This window comes from Labrus bergylta, chromosome 16, assembly GCF_963930695.1.
Source record: "Labrus bergylta chromosome 16, fLabBer1.1, whole genome shotgun sequence".
Taxonomy (NCBI): domain Eukaryota; kingdom Metazoa; phylum Chordata; class Actinopteri; order Labriformes; family Labridae; genus Labrus; species Labrus bergylta.
The window spans coordinates 16,069,487-16,092,478 of record NC_089210.1 but is presented as its reverse complement, the minus strand read 5'-3'; the positions used below and the strand labels follow the sequence as shown (position 1 = coordinate 16,092,478).

Below are 22,992 nucleotides of genomic sequence, written 5' to 3'. Positions count from 1 at the left end.
AACGACAAAGGGAGGGAAAGTAACTGAAACAAAGATTACTAACTTAAATTGAAAGCCATACAACACTTTAATTAAAATACAGGGTATTTTTTGTAAAACATGATGGGTAGTTCCTCAATAATTTTTATACGTTTAGATTTATGCAAAAATTAGGTAATCTACGTTTCAATAATAATATTTAGACTTTTTTTGTAATATATTATCGCTATTTTCTCTAACCGGAACTTAAGTATCCTTTACCGTTCTTTTTCAGGTACTTAAACGTTTTTGACACACCAAAAAATATTTAAAACATTTATTCTGAAAATCCCTATCGGAAATAGTGCTCTGTTAGCCGGCGGAACCGAACACGCGTTGTGTGTATGTGTTTTGGTTTGAGTTTGGTGTGCTATCATCCTCATGATGGCTGCTCACAGTAACAACTTTATCCGCGTCCGGTTACTCTTTGAATACCCGCCTCCCGCCACGGCGGACTGCCGGATGTGCTGGCTGCTCGTGGACCTGAACAGGTGTCGCGTGGTGTCGGACCTGGAGGGTCTAATTAGAGAGAAGTTCGAGTTCAGCCGCAGGAGCATCCTGAACCTGTTCATCGATGACTGCTACCTGCCGCACACCGAGAGCGTGTACGTGGTGCGGGACAACGACAGCGTCAGGTGATGATAAAAAACAACAATGTTTTTAATGCATGTGGTCATATCACCTGTAAGCAGAGGCGATTCTAGAGACTGTTGGGGTCCCAGGCAAACATCTATTGCCCCCCCCTCCCCCAAGCAGCTTTTATTACCAGTTTTTCTGCCAGTGTAATGAGTCCTGTCCCTGTAGTGTCATCTGCAAACAGTAAGGGACCCAGAACGCAGCTTTGAGGAGCTCCAGTGGATGAGTAGTTGGTGTTGTTGACTCGTACTGTCCTAGGTCTGTCTGTCAGGAAGTTGTGGGTCTTTGAGGGGAGAAAAAGTATATTTCTGTAAACAATAGACTCTCTTCATTCTTGTTTTTCCAGGGTGAAGGTGGATCATCTGGCACCGGTGAATGGGCACATCAGCTCTCCGGTTACAGACGGTGAAAGCTGCAGAAAGAGGCAGAGACCTGCAGAAGAGGATGGAGTGGGAGAGACCCTGAAGAAGAAAAAGAAGAAAAAAAGAAGTGAGGGAAGTCAGGAGAGGGATGACGGCAAGCAAGCTGACGGGGGTGAGAGCAACACAAAGTCACAAGAGAAGCACAAAGAGAAGAAGAAAAGGAAGGAGGTTCCTGCTGTCACGCCGAAACCGTTGGCTCCGACCAAAAAGACGCCAACGAGCGTAGAGCAGCCAGTTAAAATCATCAAGAAGCTCCCGGCAAAACCACAGAAAGCCTCCTCTTCAGACTCCAGCAGCAGCAGCAGCAGCGAGGATGAAGTTCCCAAAAAAAAAGCTTCCCAAAAACCAGCTCCTAAAACCTCCTCCTCCACGCCCGCCGCCTCCAAGGTGACTCAAAACACAAAGAAAAAAGCTCCGCCTCCTTCCTCGTCCTCGTCAGAAACCTCGTCGGATGAAGCAGCGAGTGCAAAAAACCCGCTTAAAAAGAAACTTTTAAACTCTGCAATCCCTAAAAAGAGTGTAAATGCTAAACCTCAGCAGGCTCCTCCTTCTCCTCAGACGGCCACAAAGCCTGCACAGAAACCATCCTCGAGTGCAGCGCTAGCGCACCCTAGTGGCAAACCGGCGCGGTCTTCCAGCTCAGACAGCGAAGAGGAGATCCAGCTGGTTATCCGACGGCCGGTTCAGCCCGCTCAGCAGCTCGGCCGCGGTTTGGGAATCCAGTCGCCGGGGAGGGGTCGTGGGCGGGGTATGATGAGGGGTGGGGGCCCCGCAGAGAGGGGGAGGGGTGAGGGAAGAGGAAACATCAGAGGGCACAACAACAGCTTTGAGTTTAACTATAACGGAGCCACAGAGCCGACCTACCAGACCGACTCGCTGACCAACATGTCAGTCGTCATACAGGTCAGTCTGAGTGTCAGTATTCAACTTCTGCACCATTTTTCACTATTATAAAGAATGTATTTCCAAAATAAATCTTCCTCTTAGTTAATAAAAATGTAAAGAATCAAACAGCAACATGTTTTTAAAGGTGGAGTCAGTGGAGATGTTGGTTGCAGACACAACATTCAAACTACTTTGATATAAACTGTTTAAAACATCTGGATAAACTTTTGTTTTTACGCGTCTCCGTCTGCAGAACAGAACAGAAAGTGTTCCCAAAAAGGACTACAGCTCCATGCCGCTGTTAGCCGCCCCTCCTCAGGCGGGGCAGAAGATTGCCTTCAAGGTGAGCCTAGTCTAATTATCTTCAGGGGTATCTCTTGTTTGCTGACCTGTGTAGCTTTGAAGCCCTGTTGGCCTAGTTTAACCACAAAAACCTCACTGAGATCTCATTTACAAGAGTCAGCACCTTTAACAAGTTAAACACATTAAACACCTTCCTCCATTTAAAGAGAGCAGCTCCCTCAGACACAAATCATCCTGCAGGTCTGTCTATAAACCCCTCTATTTCAGCACTGCTCAGAACATGTCTGTACCTTTAAATATGTGAATGAGCTGTGTCTGACCACGCCCCCTCTCTGGAAGGGCTTGGGTGTACTCGGTGCTTTCTCGCTCCATGTCCTATTGTTTACGGTGAGAAGGCAGACTCAGAGAGCAGAACAAACACCTAGCTGTGGGAGTGTCACCCACCTGGGGGAGGGGCTACTGCCCTTTGTGATGTCATGAAGGGGAAATCTCCAAACAGCCTGTTTGAGCACACATTTTCTGAAAAGTGGAGCAGGGAAAAGATGGAGAGGATGGACTTTTTCTCATCATTGGGGGGTTTGTAGACAGACTAGAGACACATGGAGAAGAGGATTTAACTTCATATGTGACCTTAATACGATCTACCGTATTTCTGAGTCGTCTTCAAATAACAAAAGAAAAGTGGTAGAAGTTCAGACATTTAGAAATGTAAGGTTTAATCTTCATTTGATAACTTAATCTCTCCGTTTGTTCACAGCTGCTGGAGCTGACGGAGAACTACACACCCGAGGTTTCAGAGTATAAGGTGAGCGTGATAATTTCTGCTGCATGCTTTGAATACTGATCACTCTTTTCCTGAATGGGCAATAAAGAGAGCATCACAGGATGTGTAAATCATACCTGAATAACCGCTACTCTGTTCACCTTGTTGCTTTTGTTTCAGGAGGGACGGATTGTGAGCTTCGACCTGACAACCAATCAGGTGGAGCTGAACCTTCTCTGCTCCTCTCAAGGTGGAGATTGTTTCACAACAGACTCATAAAATATTCATTACACTCTGAAACACCTTGTTCAAAGTAAACGTATTCATGCATTGAAGATTGTTTTCTCCCCCAGCTCCTGTAGAGCCTGGAAAGTTCGACCTGGTTTATCAGAACCCGGATGGTTCAGAGCGGGTGGAGTACGCCGTGTCCAGAGGCTCCCGGGTAAGATTTAGCATAAAGCTGCTGTTGTAGTAATTTTATCATTTTAATCTCAACAGTATGGAACACAAACATGCTCATCACTGAGCTGGAGTAAGGCTAGAGTTAGCCTAGCTTAGCATAAAGACTGGAAGCAGGGGGAAACAGCTAGCCGGCAGTTCCGGCTGGGGCGGCACAATTTCTCACAGATAGATCCGGGATGCATATCTTAGTTCTTAAGCTTGAAGCTAACACATACTGGAAAATGCCATGAACTGGGTAACAGAATTAGCATTTTACTAAGTTAACGATCTATTTTACTTAACATGCTTAACAAACGTCACCATATGTTTCCTAAACTCTGTGGAGACAAACTTAAAAAACTGCTGACTCATGCTGGTCTGGTCTGCTGGTCTGATCCAGTGATGCTGCGTGACTGAGTCTGGCGCCCAAGACCAGAAACACTGAGGACACTGAAGCTTCAGTGTTTAACCAGCTCTGCATTGGTCTGTAAACCCGCTTCCATCGCTGCAACACCTGTTGGTTTGACCTGATATCTGCTCTCATATCTAGCAAACCGAGGGGCGTCCAAAACGGCCGTGTGGGGGGTCGCCTTAAAAGCGCCTACCTTCTCTGGTCCAAACAAATCTAGAGCATTCAGGACCAGAATCTAAAGTTAGAAGGAGGACATACTGGCTGCTGCATTGTTGTCAGAGAAGCCAGCACTTCAACATAGCATGTTTCCTTAATGTCTGATCATATAGTAAGCTCACTTTATCATTTCACTCTCTACACATCTCACTGATTGGACCTTTGTCTTGTGTCTCCTCCTCTACAGGTGACAGAGCGATGGGACTCTTTGCTGGAGCCTCGACTGATCATTTAAATCTCACAAACAGAAATTGAGATCAGAGATCTGAGCCCATCGTTTTTTAAAGACGGTTTCAGGAGTAATATTTGTTGTTTCCTCTGGAACTAAATGCTTTTATGTTTTCTAAATGATGTGACTGTGAATACCTGTCTTGTAAACTGTTTTTCTAATAAAATACTCCAAAGATAACTTTTGTGTCACTCCAGTTTCATGGGAGCCGGTTTGTTTCAGGGCAGGCGTTAAAATGTCCTGAATTCTGAAATTGTTACAATGAAAAGATGGGAAGTTGATTTTTTTTTGCTTTTTTTATTATAATTATTTATATAAAGTCTGCATGTTCTCCCCGTGCATGCGTGGGTTCTCTCCCACTTCATCCCACAGTCCAAAGACATGCTTGTTAGGTTGATAACACAACGTACATTTTAACGTAGAAACATGAAGCCGACGCTAAAGTGTAAAATCCTGCAGTTCCTGGAGTGTCCACTAGAGGCTGGCTGCAGAAGCACAGGAAGTCACATACACACCCATTCTAAAAAGCCTGTTTTTACAGCAGAGATTAACATGTTTACAGCCTGGTTCAAAAAACCAAATAGGTGTGATTAGTTCATGTCTCGATCGACACACACTGTACGGGGGGTGAATGTTTTGATGACTCATGAGTTTTGATTTGATGAAGGATAAGAGTTATTCACAATAAGGCGTGTAGCTGACCTGATTGACAGGTGGGCGCGGTGTAAGGGTTTGTCAGGAGGTTTAAAACCCGCCTCAGCTCCAGCTCTCAGCCTGTTGTTAGGCTGACTGAAAGTTAGACTGAGACAGCATTTCCAGCATGGAGACCGCCATCGATGGGAGTCCAGCGCCCCCTGCAGGAACAGATGGGGGATGTCACTCAGGCTCAAACTTTCATATTTACAGTCTGTGGTTTTTCCCTCTCACTGTGGTTTCTGTCCTATCACTAAAAAATGTTAAGTATTCTAATATAAAGTCCCTGATTGGGTGTTGTAGTTTACAGAAGCTGTAAACTGAGATAAATCAAAACATTTTATTCTACTCCATTTTCCCGTTAACGAGTACATTTTGGTCGTTTTCTCAATATCTCGACCTATGAAGAGATGAAAACTTATCTCTTCATCTCAGGATAACAACGCTGAATTTTCCCGGGATGGCGAGTTAATTTATTGAGATCTTGAGAGACACAACTGAAAAGTATCTGTTCAGAAAACAGTCAAATAAAATGTATGGATGTTTGTCCTCTTAGGGCTTCTGTACATTTTCCCCCAGAAACATCTGACTTCTTTTAAATAAATATTATAAAGGAAACTTCTTTATTATCCTGGTGTGTGTTATTAGCAGACGTATATTTGACATATTTAATAATATTTTCTATTTTTTGGTCTCGATAGTGAAATGTCTCCTCTTTTCTTTGCCTTTTGTTTGAGCTGCAGTTAAACACCTGGATTATTAATTAGCAGCTGGCTTGTGACGTAATGCCACGTGCCCCAGTCGTAAATCATCGCCTTTTTCCGTAGCCTCTCGCGCCACTCTCGAGGAGACGACGCTGCTGATGTCACAGCGCCAGTCGGTCCGGAGCTGAGGAGCTGAAGAGGAGGATGATGAGGATGATGGCGGCCGTCAAGTCGATTTTCTAACAGTCAATTCTGATCAGGAAGCATTCGTGTTTACCCCTCGCGAGGCCAGGTGAACATGGAGGGGCGCGTGTGTCCGGACCAGGAGCAGCTGATCGGGTTTCTGAAGAGGCTGAAGGAGGTTTTCGACGTGTGTGACGAGGATGCTGACGGCTTCATCCGGGTGGAGCACCTGGTGGACCTCGGGCTCCAGTTCGGTCAAGGAGACGAGGAGGTGAGAGGAGGAGAGAGGAAGGAGCTCTGTGACATGTTTAATCTGTTTTTAATCTTAAAACACACGAATAAAAGGTGAATCAGTAACAAGTGCAGACTGATGGACCTTTGAGATTACCTGTGCCATGTTTTTAATGTCACAGTTGAGCTACAGAGGTGCACAAACTGATTATTACCTTCACCTTATAAAGGACTAGATCTACCTGCCATGTTTGATTCCTCCTTATCAAGAACTCTGCTGTGTTTGTTTTAAATGTCATTAAACCAGAAACAGATTATATAAAGTGAGTTCAGGTACACTGGGGCAGTTTTTCTACAATTCTACAATTCACTTAGCAGACTCTTTTATCCAAAGCGACGTACATCAGAGAGTAAGTACAACACAAGCAAGGATCTAGAAAAAAGGGAACAATGTCAGTAAGAGCAAACGATCAGCTTTGAGTGAGATTGGACACACAGGTGCTGACAGGAAGTGACCAGAAGCAAAGCACAACATTGATGGCAGTTCTAGAGAGCTCTAATCAGTATAGAAATCATCTTATAAGTCGTCGTTATCAAACAAAAACCAACCGTCATTACCATCATCATCATCAATAATAAGGGCGACCATCATCATTAGGTTAGAAGATATTCATGAAAGAGCTGGGTCTTTAGCTTTTTCTTAAAGGTGCAGAGGGACTCTTTTTTGAATTTCCTTTCCTTGAATTTCCATCTTCTGTTAGCTTTCTTGAAGAGATGCACCGAGCTGGAAAACAGATACCGATATTTGAATAAACAATTTGTGGTTCTGACGGAACACAGTGCAGAGGGACTATGTTGAAACTGGCAGAAACTCCCTCAATGGCAAACATTTTCTCTCGTGTTTGACAATGAAAACAAGTCAGAGTTTTTGAATCGGTTGTCAGGTGAACGTGATGTCGGCTTTAAATTGATTTGACACAACAAATAAACATCGGCTGCTGACGTCGCTTCATGCCACATTACGTGCCGATATTGGTGCATTCCGACCTTCTTGACGTGATTTTTAAAAATGAAGTCCAGCACCTGATACCTTTCTATAACACTGAAGATGTGAGCTTAACATGAGGGGGGAAAATGCATTAAGATTTAAAGTCAGAGTTTGTAAATCCCACCACCAGGGGGCTCTCAATCAAAACATTAATAAAAATTACGTCAAGGCTGGAAAGGAATCATCGGAGTGACTCTCTGCGTCTCCATCCCCCCCACCCCCGAGCAGAGCTGCTGCTGGACTGCAGAAACCAGGAAGTGGTTCCTAACATTATTGTGCCGACAAACAGGAAACAAAGCGCTCATCATTTCAGATTCTCAGTTTTCTGAATGCAGCGGAGATAGTCGTATGCGCACAGCGTTTATGTAGAGTGCAGGTGAGGTGAGGTGAGCGCAGATGGCTGCAGGTTAGCCTCAAGGTGACTCTGATTGGTCCATTTGCTTGTTTACCGTATCGGCACAGGGCAGCACCTCGCTCCTGCAAGTCCAGTGACGCATTTTCTCTCTGAATGTTTTCTTCCTGATTATTTTAAACCTTTGGAGTGATAGCTGCAGAGAGCTGCTTCCAGTTTCTCTTTCCAGCTGTTGTTGTTGTTGTTGTTGTTGTTGTTGTTGTTGTTGTTGTTTTTCAGTCTGCTTCAGCCCATGAGTTATTTAGAAATCTGAAAGCCGTCTTATTAACAGAATGCAGATACACTTATAGAGGAGTTAATAGTGGCTCAAGATGGTTTGTTTTTACGCTAAATTGTCTGCAGATTTTATATGTTGCAGGGAGAAGAGACGTGATTTTAATACACCGGCATGTTTTTGAAGGTTGTTGTGTTAAAGGTCACATGATGTCAAATCCTCTTTTCCATGTTTCTCTAACTCTAATATGTGTCTCTAGTCTGTCTACAAACCCCCCAATCATGAGAAAAGTCCATCCTCTCCGTCTTCTGTCTGCTCCACTTTTCAGAAAATGTGTGCTCAAACAGGCTGTTTGGAGATTTCCCCTTCATGACATCACAAAGGGCAGTAGCCCCTCCCCCAGGTGGGTGACACTCCCACAGCTAGGTGTTTGTTCTGCTCTCTGAGTCTGCCTTCTCACCATAAACAATAGGACATGGAGCGAATAAGCACCGAGACAACCAAGCCCTTCCAGAGAGGGGGCGTGGTCAAACACAGCTCTTTTACATATTTAAAGGTACAGACACTGAAACAGCCTGTTCTGAGCAGGGCTGAAATAGAGGGGTTTAGGCATGATCAAATTCAGGATCAGAGTGGATTTAGAACAAGAAACTTCTCACACATGTTTTGAGGAGCTCTGAGACTTATTTAAACTGAAGAAGAGGAGGAGAATATGTCACCTTTAAAGCTCAGAGTCTGACAGTTTTAGAGGAAGTTCCCTGAGATTGTAGGCATGAATGAATCTTAAGACATTTGATGTTGAATCCTGAACCTCAATAGTTTGCAATGTCCCTGAACTCACTAAAACCTAATAAAGTGGTTTAATTACTCAAACAGGGAGGCTGCTAACTTTCACATCCTCCTGCAAACATTTAAACAGGAAACGGTCTGGAAGGATTTTTAAATCATGCAAGGATTCATGTGAAGTGATGGATTCAGGTGACGGTAAACAAGCCTCCTTTCCCTTCATGCCCGGGTAAAATAGTTATCAGAGTAATGCTCTGTGACGCCAGGTTATCTGGAGACCGCTGTGAAAAACACGAGTTGGAAAAAGAAATGTGAGTCAGTATTTCGAATGTTCGGGTTCATAAATCCTGAGTGTGTCGGATAAACTGTTTCTCACAGTGAGAGTAGATTTTCCTCTGAGCCGTCATGGCCGCTGAGCAGCCCGAACACGTCACTAAAAATAACTCACAGGAAGCTTCTTCTTCTTCTTCTACTACTTCATCTTTATCGTCCTCCTCCTCCCTCTCATCTCTGTGTTCTCTGTTACCATGGACACCGGAGCTTCATGGGGGAGGCTGCGAGCTGATTGGTTGCATTTAAATAAATGAAATGAAAGCAGCCAATCAGACAGCCTGGTTGCAGAAGCTGTGTGTTTACATTTGTGGGATTTAGGAAATGGGACAATCAGTGTTTTTTTGAATTAACTGCAGCTTTATTCCTCATGAGGATTAAAGCTGCTTTAAATACAAACGTTTGAGAAACACGAGGACAAGGGAAACATGTCTAAACACTTATGCTTTATTTAACTGTGACTCTTGTATATTATCAACACAACATTTTACAACAAATGCAATATTATAGTTGAAGCTTATTTTAGGAAGTATGATGTTTAATTTGATTTAATAATGCTACAAAAACCTGAAACTTGCTGAAGATAAATGGTCCATTTGAAGGAAACATGTTGAATTCTTCTGCTAAATTGATCTTATCATTGTTGGCGTATTATTACTAATTAGCAAACTTCTTAAAGGTCCAATCAGTGAGCAGTGTAGAGAGTGAAATGATAAAGTGATCTTACTATATGATCAGACATTAAGGAAACATGCTGCATGTTGAAGTGCTGGCTTCTCTGACAACAATGCAGCAGCCAGTATGTCCTCCTTCTAACTTTAGATTCTGCTCCTGAATGCTCTGGATTTGTTTGGGCCTGATAATGTAGGAGGTTTTTAAGACACCCCCACACGGCCGTTTTGGACGCCCCTCAGTTTGCCAGATATGAGAGCAGTTATCAGGTCAACAGGTGTTGCAGCGATGGAAGCGGGCAAGAGAAGTGGTTCAGATAGAAGTGATTGTACCCGACCTAAAAAGCCTCTGCATGTTTCTAATAAGCTCCACGAGCAGAAACGTGCTCAAACTAGGATCAATATTGGAGATGCTTTTGAAAAATGGAGAGAGGTTAGAACACAGAAAGGATTACAGACCGATGCAGAGCTGGATAAACACTGAAGCTTCAGTGTCCACCACATGGCAACCTGCGTGAGCATCAACTCTAGAGAGGGGGTGGGGGGGGGGGAGACAGCTCTCTACAATGTTTAGAATTTAGACTGCAGTACCCATTTTAAACACTAGTGGTCAGAGTTATATTGTATTGCTGTCGGAGAACAATAGCATGCAGTTTGTATGATTTATTTACTGCACACCATCAAATCGTCCAGCCTCTCCAGATGAGCCTGTGTTATATTGAAGAGTGTGTCAGTGTTTGATGTGAAAGTGATGACGCGGCACAGTGTGAGGTTCAGCTGCACAGCATGTTGACATTTATATTACAGCCTGTGTGAACGTGTGTGAGAGCGAGATAACCGTCTTAAGCTCCTGTGCAGGTCGACAACAGTCAGCTCTGTATAAATCTTTCAGACTCCTAGACTCTCGGTGTCACCTTGTGTTCTGTGTGAAGAGGAGTCGATGAAGGTGCAGAAAAAAAGCCCTGAGGGGGAAACGTGTGACGTCGTCAGTAGATCTCAGACTCGAGGACACAGCAGATCATTAGAGAGGAAGTCTGGAATCTTCATATCGGCCGTAATGGCTGCAACACAATTCTTAATTGATCCTAGTTGCGTCCTTGTTTGTCTCCTCAGGTGAAGAAGTTGACTCGGTACCTGGATCCTAACGCTCACGGGAGGATTAACTTCAAAGACTTCTGCCACGGCGTGTTTGCCATCAAAGGTCAGAAATACACAGCACATATAAATATAAATAATTCAACATGGAGGGGAGTATCAGGCAGTAGAGTGCAAGGAAACATACAGCAGAAGATGGCTGAAGGAAGGAAGGAAGGAAGGAAGGAAGGAAGGAAGGAAGGGAGTGGAGGAACAGGAGAGATGCAGACATGACGGTGTGTTCAGACTGCAGTTTATCCTCACTTCCTTCCTTCCCCCATCCTTCCTTCTCACTCTCTTGCTTCCTTCCTGCCTTCCCTCCTCCTTCTCTTGCTTCCTTCCTTCCCCCCTTCCTTTCCTTCTCCCTCTCTTCCTTCCTTCCTTCCTTCCTACCCTTCTCCCCATATTCCTTCCTTCTGTCCTACCCTTCTCCCTCTCTTCCTTCCTTCCTACCCTTCTCTCTCTCTTCTTTCATTCCTTCCTACCCTCCTCCCTCTCTTGCTACCTTCCTTCCTTCCTTTCCTTCTCCCTCTCTTCTTTCCTTCCTTCCTTCCCTCCTCCCTCTCTTGCTTCCTACCTTCAGGTTGTGAGGAGATCCTGAAGATGGCCGTGGGTCCACGTGGTGTTCAGCTGTCCAACCAGCCGTCGGTTACCGACAACGGTTACATTTACCAGGTACGATCTGTAAACTCTGAAGGTCACAATTGTACAGTGAAGGGGTGCGAGCCTCATGATTGTACAGAGGGGGCCGTCCTCGTCACAGCGGCCACTGGTTTGAATCCCCCCGCTCTCTCTCTTCAGCTGTCCTCTCTAATAAAGGCAACCCTCGACCCCCCCCCCTCAATAAATAAATAATAATGGTAAAGTGTCTTAGTGCCCGGCATAACAAATCCTTTTTTACTTAACTTTGAAGATCTTGAATTTAAAACAAAACTCCGTACGTCTCATCGTTTCTCTGATGTAAATATTCAAAGTATAAATATTACAGTGCATGACCGACATTTCTCCACTAGAGAGCAGCCCAGTTGTACGGTTGCTTAGCAACACAAGATTGAGTGAAGAGAGAGAGAGAGAGAGAGGTGGAGGTGTGGCTTTATCCCTGCTGCTGAAACATCAGCGCGCGTGTGAGATGTGAGATGAGAGAGAGAGAGAGAGAGAGAGAGAGAGAGAGAGAGAGAGAGAGAGAGAGAGAGAGAGAGAGAGAGAGAGAGAGAGAGAGAGAGAGAGAGAGAGAGAGAGAGAGAGAGAGAGAGAGAGAGAGAGAGACTTCAGGTAGCAGGAACACGGAGGATTCTCGTTCTTCATCTTCAACCATGTGGGAGAACGTATGTTTACTTGGACTACACACACACACTCGCACACGGTGACTGTTGTGGAGACGCATGGCGTGCAGCTGATCTGTAAGGTGTGTGTCTGTGAGTGTTTACGTGGTAATTTAAGATGAAGCGGTGGTTAATTTAATGAGCTCATGACGCTGTTTGAGGATCTTAGTTTCCTGTGACGCTGATTTCACTGAGAGGTGGTCGTTTGAATTAACCTTCTTATTTCACTGACTTCATCAAACCGTCTCTGAGAGTAAACGTTTTAACGGTTCTTAACGATAGATTTGACTCAGACTCAGCTCGATGAAGACGCCTCGATGACACTGTAAATTATTCAAATGGATTAAAGTCGGACTTTTTCGGTTTTTAATCAGCTGCAGTTGGTGTCCTCCCTCACAGGTGTTTTCACTCAGGTAGGCTGATTACAGCTGTGTGTGTGTGTGTGTGTGTGTGTGTGTGTGTGTGTGTGTGTGTGTGTGTGTGTGTGTGTGTGTGTGTGTGTGTGTGTGTGTGTGTGTGTGTGTGTGTGTGTGTGTGTGTGTGTGTGTGTGTGTGTGTGTGTGTGTGTGTGTGTGTGTGTGTGTGTGTGTGTGTGTGTGTGTGTGTGTGTCTACCCATACAACAACAGTTTCTTAAACTTTAATTATCTTCCGCTTTTCGGCCATTTTGGATTATAACAAGCAGGATGTTTTCATATTTTGGTTTTGATCCTTTCACACACGCCTCTTTTTCTTAGACATAAACATGTGTATAATTGATGAATGAAAGCGACACAGCTTCCCCTCAGAGACGAGACTACGTCTGCACGACTGTGTGCGTGCGTGCAAATCAATAGAAAGAAGGACGATCTGAAGTCAAATCAGCTGTTTGTTATTTTAGATGTTAATGTGTTATTTTGTGAGTGTGCGTGTGTGAGAGGTTTGAGGTGTGTGTGTGTGTGTGTGTGTGTGTGTGTGTGTGTGTGAGTTGCTCGGCATCTGACCTCAGTTTTCTGAATCCAGACGGTCGTGTGCATTATTGATGACGCACAGATCTGCTGCACGCCTCATCCCTCTGTTGTCTCTGATGAATCCACCAAGGATACCGTCTCCAGGTGGAGAGTCCTGCACGGGTCCAATTTTACAGCCCCGCATCCCCTGACTCAGGGTGATTCCACACCTAAGTCAGTTTGGAGAAGTCGTTCTGAAACCAGCGGGCGTTTCCCTCCTTCGCCCCGTTTGTTTGCCCGTGTGAACACAAACAATCGCACTCTGATGCAAATAATTCAGACGGCGTCTAACATGTAAAAGACGTGTCGATAAGATATTTGACCTCCTTGCAAGTCAACCACGACTCATTCTGTTGGCAGTTTAACGAGCCAGCGTCTTGGAGGCGTCCAGTACGCATGACATTTGTTTACCTGCGCAGTGGGGAAAGGAGGCTGTGAGGTAATGGCGTCTGGACAGCCCGGCGTCCGTGTGTGAGAAAATGCAGCGATGATGTCATCAGAATCAGAACAAAAGCAGACGAGCTTAAGGTGTGAAAACCTCCTTAAACTGAGGTGTAGAATATAAAGCTTCATATAATTACAAATATATTCAAAGGAAGGTAAAAGTTATTTGCACAGAAGTTAAGAGAGACAGCTTGTGATGTTTTTATTTTTTAATCATGCCGATGTGTTTTTGTGTGTGCAGAACGGTCAGGCCAAGCTGGCCCCACCCATCATCATGTGTACGCGGTCCTACCCAGAATGCAGTGGGTTCGGAGAGGGTTGTGGGGCTGAAGGCGAGGTCGACATGGACAGCAGCGCCGAGAACGCCAACAGCTCCGACTCTCTGGACCCGACACGGCGAGACAGGTGAGACATAAATCCACTTAGACGATTAAAAAAACATATTGAACCTTTAAGTCATTTTAAGATATCTCAGTAAAGCGTTAAGGTAAATAAAAACTTGAATCAGTGTTTAGAATAGTTTTTGGTTTGAGAGTTGTATTTGAACTTTCTGTATTTCTCACTCGGACTCCCAGCCGCCTGCGGGGCTCTGCGTCTGCGTCCGTCATCTCTGGAGAGGAACAGTTCGAGGACTACGGCGAGGGCGAGGACGTGGACTTCACTCCCAGCAGCCCCTGCCCCGAAGAAGACTCCAGAACAAATGGCTTCTCGGACCTCGGCTCCTCCCTCCCCTCCAGGTTTGTGGTCTTTTTTGTTTTTTATTTGGATCCTCCATTAGCCGTACGTACTCTTCCCGGGGTCCACTCACACAAACATGAATTTAAAATCCACAGAAATTAAATTATAAAAATAAAAAAAAGTCTTAAGACGGAACAGAAAAAGAGAAAAATAGAAATAAATGACAACACAATAAGTACAAGAGAGAGAGAATGGTAGGAGGAAGAAAGAGAGGGAGAAAGGAAGGAAGGAGGGAGAAGGGTAGGAAGGAAGGAACAGAGGGAGAAAGGAAGGAAGAGAGCGAGAAAGGAAGGAAGGAAGATGGGGAGAAGGGTAGGAAGGAAGGAAGATGGGGAGAAGGGTAGGACGGAAGGAAGAGAGGGAGAAGGAAAGGAAGGAAGGAAGGAAGGAAGATGGGGAGAAGGAAGAGAGGGAGAAGGAAAGGAAGGAAGGAAGGAAGATGGGGAGAAGGAAGAGAGGGAGAAGGGTAGGAAGGAAGCAAGAGAGGGAGATGGGTAGGAAAGAAGGAAGGAAGAGAGGGAGAAGGGTAGGAAGGAAGGAAGATGGGGAGAAGGGTAGGAAGGAAGCAAGGGAGGGAGAAGGGTAGGAAGGAAGAGAAGGAGAAAGGAAGGAAGGAAGATGGGGAGAAGGGTAGGAAGGAATGAAGGAAGGAAGAGAGGGAGAAAGGAAGGGAGAAGGGTAGGAAGGAAGGAAGGAAGGAAGGAAGAGAGGGAGAAAGGAAGGAAGATGGGGAGAAGGGTAGGTAGGAAGGAAGGAAGAGAGGGAGAAAGGAAGGAAGATGGGGAGAAGGGTGGAAAGGAGGGAAGGAAGAGAGGGAGGAAGGAAGGAAGATGGGGAGAAGGGTAGGTAGGAAGGAAGGAAGAGAGGGAGGAAGGAAGGAAGATGGGGAGAAGGGTAGGAAGGAAGGAAGGAAGAGAGGGAGGAAGGAAGGAAGATGGGGAGAAGGGTAGGAAGGAAGAGACGGAGGGAGGAAGGAAGGAAGATGGGGAGAAGGGTAGGAAGGAAGGAAGAGAGGGAGGAAGGAAGGAAGAGAGGGAGAAGGAAAGGGAGGGGGGCAGGAAGGAAGGAAGAGAGGGAGAAGGGAAGGAAGGGGAAAAGGAAGGAAGGAAGCAAAAGAGGGAGAAGAGAAGGAAGGGGGGAAAGAAGGAAGGAAGCAAGAGAGGGAGAAGGGAAGGAAGGAAGGAAGCAAGAGAAGGAGGAGGGAAGGAGAGAAGGAAGCAGGAGAGTAAGAAGGAAAGGAAGGAAGGAAGATGGGGAGAAGGGTAGGAAGGAAGCAAGGGAGGGAGAAGGGTAGGAAGGAAGAGAAGGAGAAAGGAAGGAAGGAAGCAAGAGAGGGAGAAGGAAAGGAAGGGGGTAATGAAGGAAGGAAGCAAGAGAGGGAGAAGGAAAGGAAGGGGGAAAGGAAGGAAGGAAGGAAGCAAGAGAGGGAGAAGGAAAGGAGGGAAGGCAGGAAGAGAGGGAGGAGGTAAGGAAGGGGGGAACGAAGGAAGAGAGGGAGGAGGTAAGGAAGGGGGAAGGAAGGAAGGAAGTGAGGGAGGAGGTAAGGAAGGGGGAAGGAAGGAAGGAAGTGAGGGAAGGTTGCAATAGACGGAGGAGGGAAGGAAGGAAAGGATTAGGATGAGAAGATGAACCTGTCGCATCTCTCAAATCGTGACATCATCAGTGTTGGACAAATCTTTACATGTGGATGTTTATATGTTGATGTTTACATGTTGATGTTTACATGTCGATGTTTACATGTCGATGTTTACATGTGAATGTTTATATGTTGATGTTTACATGTGGATGTTTACATGTTGCTTTTTACATGTGGATGTTTAAATGTTGATGTTTACATGTTGATGTTTACATGTCGATGTTCACATGTTGATGTTTACATGTGGATGTTTATATGTTGATGTTTACATGTCGATGTTTACATGTCGATGTTCACATGTTGATGTTTACATGTGGATGTTTATAGGTTGATGTTTACATGTGGATGTTTACATGTCAATGTTTACATGTTTACATGTTGATGTTTACATGTGGATGTTTACATGTGGATGTTTACATGTTGATGTTTACATGTTGATGTTTACATGTTTATATGTTGATGTTTACATGTGGATGTTTACATGTCGATGTTCACATGTTGATGTTCACATGTTGATGTTTACATGTGGATGTTTATATGTTGATGTTTACATGTGGATGTTTACATGTCAATGTTTACATGTTTACATGTTGATGTTTACATGTTGATGTTTATATGTTGATGTTTACATGTGGATGTTTACATGTGGATGTTTACATGTCAATGTTTAGATGTGGATGTTTACATGTTGATGTTTACATGTTTACATGTAGATGTTTACATGATGTTTACATGTTGATGTTTACATGTGGATGTTTACATGTTGATGTTTATATGTTGATGTTTACGTGTCGATGTTTACATGTCGATGTTTAGGTGATGTTTACATGTCGATGTTTACATGTTTACATGTCGATGTTTACATGTTGATGTTCACATGTTTACATGTTGATGTTTACATGTCGATGTTTACATGTCGATGTTCACATGCTTACATGTTGATGTTTACATGATGTTTACATGTTGATGTTTACATGTCGATGTTCACATGCTTACATGTCGATGTTTACATGATGTTTACAAGTTGATGTGTTTGTGATGCAGTGCGGGTCAGACTCCTCAGAAGATGCGTCAGCTGTACGGCAGCGAGCTGTTAGACGTTTACTGCTCTCAGTGCTGCAAGAAGGTCAACCTGCTGAATGACCTTGAGGCTCGACTACGAAACCTGAAGGCCAACAGGTGGAGCGCACCTTTTTTTATTTATCTCCAACTCAAACAAATCCCGTTTATTGTTTCACTAAAAGACTCGTTTTTATTTGTGTTTCAGCCCGAACAGAAAGATCACCAGCACGGCATTCGGACGGTGAGTGAACCGACTCTTCATCTGACTGAGCGTGTTTGCATGGCGAGCGCTCTCTAACAGATTAAAACTATTTATACAGTCTGGTCTCGCTCTCCGTGCATGTTGTTGTTGTAGTTGTTTTTTTTTAAACGTGTCTCGTCCTCTCTGCAGTCAGCTGTTTCACGCCAACCACAGTGTGTTCGGCTCGAGTCAGGGCAGCAGCACCGAGGATCTGTTCACCGACAGCATCGACTCCTGTGACCTCGACATCACTGAAAAAGTACAAACACACACACACACACACACAGAAACACACACACACACACACAGAAACACACAGTGTGCAGTGAGTTATAACGGCCTGGATGTGACTCAGGTGTTAATATGAGCTTTGTGTCCCTCAGGTGAGTTATCTGGAGAAGAAGGTGACGGAGTTGGAAGGAGACAGTTTGGCGAACAACGACCTGAAGTCTAAACTCAAACAGGAGAACACACATCTGGTTCACAGGTGAGAAAACTCTCTCTCTCTCTCTCTCTCTCTCTCTCTCTCTCTCTCTCTCTCTCTCTCTCTCTCTCTCTGCAGAATAAACATCTCAACATAACCTCACGTCATGCGTCCTTTAAATCTGTGTTTGCACGTCAGGGTGCACGAGCTGGAGGAGCAGGTGAAGGACGCAGAGGCGAGGGCGGATCAGACTCTGGAGGAGGAGACGAAGAGACACCGCGAGGCGTTCAGCAAGATGGAGCGAGACCGAAACACGGAGATCGACCTGCTCTGCAACAGGTGAACTCAAAAAAAAAAACACAACATGAAGAGACATATACTCCCCCCCCGTAGATGAGGCTGTATGGTAGTGTACCATGCCTCTCGCCCAATGACTGCTGGGATCGGTTCCAGCCCCTGCGACCACGAGCAGGAAGAAGCGGTATAGATAATGGATGGATGGAAAAAAAGGCACACTGCGTCCAGAGACTTATTCTAAAAGTTGTATAAAATGTTTCTGCTCCCAGACCTTTTCATATAAAACATGTATTTCTTTAAAGGCTTTATATGTGATTTTTTGATCCAGCAGATGTCGCCCTTGAGCTCCAGCATGAAACCAAAACAACTCGTGCTGCATTGTTGTGTTAGCATGCTAATGCTAGCGATCTTTATTATGCTCGTATCGTCACACTGCATGTAAATTTACCTGAAATGAACCTGAAATTACATCGTCCTGACGATGTAAACAAACTGAAGATAGGACTCTGAAAACATCACAGACAGTGGGACTCGGGTGTTACACTCATTGTAGACAGTCATGACTCACAGAGTTATTTTCAGAGGATATACTTGATTTATATTATATTTAAGTGTGAAACATCACATATAAAGCCTTTAATTGTGATATTTGTGATGTGTGTGTTTGTCCTCACAGGGTCCAGCTGTTAGAGGAAGAAAACGACGAGATGAAGTTAAATGTGTGTAGATTAAAGTCTCAGACTGAGAAAATGGATCAGGTGAGCCCGACCGCTTTATAACTACGCACGTCTTTTTCAGAAGGTTACACACACACACACACACACACACACACACACACACACACACACACACACACACACACACACACACACACACACACACACACACACACACACACACACACACACACACAGGAAAATCTTTTTTTTTTTTTTTTTTTTTAAATGACCTGTCATGTGTGGAATATTCCTCAGCCTTTACCTTCTGAAGCGCAGCTATAAGACCAGGGAGGTTGCTGCTGCTGCACAGTGAACGATGTGGGCTCCCCTAAAGTAAATCTGAGGTCGTTCTCACACCCCCATATCGTTTGCTCTGGTCTGAATCATGGATCAATCTGTTCCATTGTTGCACAATTACCTCAGGTTTGGTCTGTGTTCACACGGGAACTTTAACAAGCGGACGCAAATGTGTGATGTGAGAGGAAAGTGCTCTCTGATTGTGGTTGGTCCGCGTGCCCCATGTATGGAGGCTGTAGTCCTCCAGTCGGGCAGCCCGGGTTCGAATCTGACCCGTGGCTTCTTTCCCCTCTCTCTCTCCTTGATTTCCGATTCTGTTCACTTGTCCTATCTCGTCAATGAAGGCACAAAAATATTTTTTTTGTGGTTAAAATCCCTAAACTGAACGAGGACTAGTCGCCTCCTGCCAGGCTGCGGCTGCTCCAAAGAATCTTAACAGTTTCTACACCAGAGTTTGATTGACAGCTTTCACACCAGCACAAATGAACCGCACTAACTTTTCACACCTAACCTGTTTGGTTCAGTTAAAACGAACTTGAGTCCGATTGCAAACACCCTCAGACATCACGATCAAAACTACAAACATGAGACTCAGAACCAGAATGATTCTGTATCTCTGTCCTGTCAGTGTAATGGATATAAGATAATGCACTAAGTTAAACTAATAATACATGTTAAAACTAGTGTCTTTCTAAAATGTTATATATCCTTTAAAAGTGCTAAAAAGCTAGTTATAAATTAATGTTAGTTCCTGTTGCGAAGGTTAAGTTTAAAAGCATATCGGTAATTGATTGGTTTGGTCTTAAGCTTTTGTTATTCTTTTACACTTCCGGTTTTACGCCAGCAGGGGGAGCGTAGATGACAGCTCGAGTGAGAGTAATGAAAGTATTTTTCCCCTGCAGGAGAAGCAGAGGATGACGGATAAGCTGGAGGACACGAGTCTGAGGCTGAAAGACGAGATGGATCTCTACAGGAAGATCATGGACAAACTGTGGCAGAACCGCCATGAGTTCCAGAAGGAGAAAGAGGCCATGCAGGAGGTGAGACAGTGAAGCTATCAGACATGTTCAGGTGGAAATGTCGAGCGGTTTTATCTGATGATCTCTGTTCTCCTGCAGCTGATCGACGACCTGCGGCGAGAGCTGGAGTATCTGCAGTGTTTCAAACTGGAGATGGAGCATCCGGGGAAAGGGAAGAGTCTGTCTGAGCTCAACGCTCGCACCAGAGAGATGGAAATGGAGAATGAAGTCAAGAGACTGAAACAGGTTAACACATTAAGGAAACATGTTGAAGTGCTGGCTTCTCTGACAACAATGCAGCAGCCAGTATGTCCTCCTTCTAACTTTAGATTCTGATCCTGAATGCTCTGGATTTGTTTGGACCAGAGAAGGTAGGTGGTTTCAAGGCGACCCCCCCCACACGGCCGTTTTGGATGGCTGCCCCTCTGTTTGCCAGATATGAGAGCAGTTATCAGGTCAACAGGTGTTGCAGCGATGGAAGCGGGCAAGAGAAGTGGTTCAGATAGAAGTGATTGTACCCGACCTAAAAAGCCTCTGCATGTTTCTAATAAGCTCCACGAGCAGAAACGTGCTCAAACTAGGATCAATATTGGAGATGATTTTGAAAAATGTTTTTTTTTAAAGTGGTAACCTCTCTGATGAACTCAAGTTGTTGTTGTTGTTGTTGTTGTTGTTGTTTATTTCTCAGGAGAACTACAAACTGCGAGATCAGAACGACGACCTGAACGCTCAGATTCTCACTCTGAGTTTGTACGAGGCCAAAAACCTGTTCTCCTGTCAGAGCAAGGCGCAGTGCCTCGCTGCTGAGATAGACAACGCGTCCCGAGACGAGGTCGGTCTGACTCCCCTGGTCGTGTTTGTCTGTTTTTAAAATAATGTTTGATATGAATGATCCTCTAATTTAATCCGCCTCTCTCTCTCTCTCTCTCTCTCTCTCTCTCTCTCTGTGTCTCAGCTCGTGGACGCTCTGAAGGAGCAGGAGGAGATCAACCTGCGTTTGAGGCAGTACATGGACAAAATCATCCTCGCCATCCTCGACCACAACCCGTCCATCCTGGAGATCAAGAGCTAAACGACACACACGCAGAAACACGCACAGACTCACACACACACCCGTGTAATACACCCGACTATTAGCTCGAACATTTAAGTTATAATCCATAAGATTCCCGTCCTGACAGCTCTCGGAAGTGATACTACGGCAGGTTACAGAAAAAAACTACAAATCCCAGAATCCAGTGGGCAGGAAGTTACAGGAAGTGCAACAGAAGAGCAGCTTGAATGAATTATACGGATTATAACTTTAAACTGGAGCCTTAACAATGAATGTTCTCACTGCTTGTGACTCAAACTGTCGCTCTCACACACACACACACACACACACACACACACACACACACACACACACGAGCAGATGATCTTAGATCACTTATCAGTCTCTGTAGACGCACTCTGCCATGCTTAGTTTATCCGCCCGTCTTTAAGTAGTTTGAGTTTAATATTTCATCTTTAAAGAAATGAAACAAGATTAGTAAACGTGAGTCTGACACGCTCTCTCACGCTCAATGTTTTAGTGTCCAACCCTTTAAACCCGTCCAGGTGAATTCTCCTGATTATATCTTGCTGCGTTCTCAACTCTGACTTTCTGCAGAATAAATACGAGGAGGCTGGAGGTGTTTACACATGCGGCTCCTTACAGTAAATATCAGGAGGTTTGTTCAGGTGTGAAGGTGCTACATGTCTGTGAGGGAGAATCCAGTGCTGTGAAACGAACCTTCAACCAGGACGGGTTTCATGATGAAGGTTTGTAAACGTGCCAAAAGTCAACATAATGTGCCAAATCTGAAAGAAGCTCGAGTGATTTCTACACGCAGGAAGAGTTTCCTCGTTTGACTCTTATAAAAGTGAGAAATGAAACTTAAAAAAAACCTGATTGGATGAAAAGGTCAAACAATCTGCCAACACGAGCACCGTCAGCTCAAATTGTTTGCAAGTTTCAAACTCAGTAGGAAACAAATAATTTAGATCTGCTCGTCTGCCACTCAGAGTGCTGTGAAGCTTTGTTTTTTAAGAGGTTGCGTCCCCTGTTTATATTGTATTACATGTAAAAAAATATATATATGAATTTGTAAACGCGACGCTGACACACTCTCACATGCTCGATGTTTTAGTGTCCGACCCGATGATAAAGGTGTTGGTAATGTGGCGTTAAACTTTAGAAAAAAAACACAAAGCAGAGTGTGAACAGCAGCATAAAGAGATGAAGTAAAAAGCAATAAAACAATCAGATTTACTGAAGTTGTTTTACCGGATTGGCTGCTGTTTTGCACATTACTAGATTTCACAGATTAATTAATTATTTCTAGAAACTAAGATAATAATATGAAACAATCTCTTCATTATCTGATGCCTTCATGGTCTTCATGAATGTGGGAGAAAAACGTTACTCTTCCTGTTTTGTAAATGATCCTCACTCTGAATGATTTAACTTTTCTCCACTCAGTGCGGCGTTTATAAACCAGCCGACCACCAACCAGCTGACACTTGGGCGTGTCACTGAGAGACGAGCACGTGGCGTTAGTAAAGTTTTCCTTCATTGCACAAAACGTTCACTAAGTGAGGAATTGATTAGCTCGTTTTTTTTTTGTCACTTATTCTTCATGAGGTCTGTGATTTTTTTTTTTTTCTTTGACATGTTGGCATCACGGCCGTGTTTGTGGTTTCAAACGTTGTAAATGTTGTACAGAATCGCTTCACTCATCACTTATTTAAAGGACTCTCTGAGAGTTTGGACACAAAATAAGACATGTTGTAGATTATAATCCGCACTTTAAGGTGTTTTAGCCGAAGTATTTAATAATAATAATAATAATTATAATATCAATCATTAAAAAGTATATATTTCAATCTGTCACCTCTCACGTGTCTTCACTTGATTTATTTGACGTGTATCGCACATGAACATCTGGACGACTCAATGTGTAAATAAAATACTTTAGCTTTGGCACGAAAACGTTTCCCTGGTTGTTTTTTTTATCTCTGCTGCAGGATCCTGGAATAGAAGATGGTTTTAC

At 44.2% G+C, this 22,992-nt stretch overlaps 2 protein-coding genes across 4 annotated transcripts; both read left to right on the top strand.

The window, feature by feature from the left end:
- Positions 1-320: 320 nt before the first annotated feature.
- On the top strand, positions 321-4,505 carry coil (coilin p80). The gene is made up of 7 exons (XM_020651606.3): positions 321-653; positions 1,001-1,979; positions 2,215-2,304; positions 3,022-3,069; positions 3,208-3,277; positions 3,381-3,469; positions 4,284-4,505. The coding sequence occupies exons 1-7, from the start codon at positions 400-402 to the stop codon at positions 4,329-4,331; spliced, it is 1,578 nt and encodes a 525-aa protein (XP_020507262.2). The 5' UTR covers positions 321-399; the 3' UTR covers positions 4,332-4,505.
- A 1,361-nt stretch (positions 4,506-5,866) lies between these two features.
- Positions 5,867-22,931, top strand: rab11fip4a (RAB11 family interacting protein 4 (class II) a). Of its 3 annotated transcripts, XM_020651610.3 has the most exons (15): positions 5,867-6,176; positions 10,711-10,798; positions 11,315-11,406; positions 13,727-13,890; positions 14,061-14,222; positions 16,904-17,038; positions 17,127-17,162; positions 17,313-17,421; positions 17,546-17,649; positions 17,785-17,925; positions 18,560-18,641; positions 19,802-19,939; positions 20,018-20,164; positions 20,607-20,750; positions 20,874-22,931. In XM_020651610.3, the coding sequence occupies exons 1-15, from the start codon at positions 6,021-6,023 to the stop codon at positions 20,988-20,990; spliced, it is 1,815 nt and encodes a 604-aa protein (XP_020507266.1). In that variant the 5' UTR covers positions 5,867-6,020; the 3' UTR covers positions 20,991-22,931. The 3 variants fall into 3 exon arrangements, with proteins under 3 accessions (XP_020507266.1, XP_020507267.1, XP_029136548.1); XM_020651611.3 differs by lacking the exons at positions 5,867-6,176; positions 10,711-10,798; positions 11,315-11,406 and adding an exon at positions 11,950-12,056; XM_029280715.2 differs by lacking the exons at positions 5,867-6,176; positions 10,711-10,798; positions 11,315-11,406 and adding an exon at positions 12,017-12,136.
- Positions 22,932-22,992: the final 61 nt, after the last annotated feature.

Coding starts and splice junctions, on each gene's coding strand:
- rab11fip4a (XM_020651610.3), top strand. CDS start 6,021: ATGGAGGGGCGCGTGTGTCCGGACCAGGAGCAGCTGATCGGGTTTCTG. Junction 6,177..10,710: donor TCGGTCAAGGAGACGAGGAG/GTGAGAGGAGGA, acceptor TTGTCTCCTCAG/GTGAAGAAGTTGACTCGGTA. Junction 19,940..20,017: donor AGAAAGAGGCCATGCAGGAG/GTGAGACAGTGA, acceptor GTTCTCCTGCAG/CTGATCGACGACCTGCGGCG.
- coil (XM_020651606.3), top strand. CDS start 400: ATGATGGCTGCTCACAGTAACAACTTTATCCGCGTCCGGTTACTCTTT. Junction 654..1,000: donor CGGGACAACGACAGCGTCAG/GTGATGATAAAA, acceptor TTGTTTTTCCAG/GGTGAAGGTGGATCATCTGG. Junction 3,278..3,380: donor CCTTCTCTGCTCCTCTCAAG/GTGGAGATTGTT, acceptor TTTCTCCCCCAG/CTCCTGTAGAGCCTGGAAAG.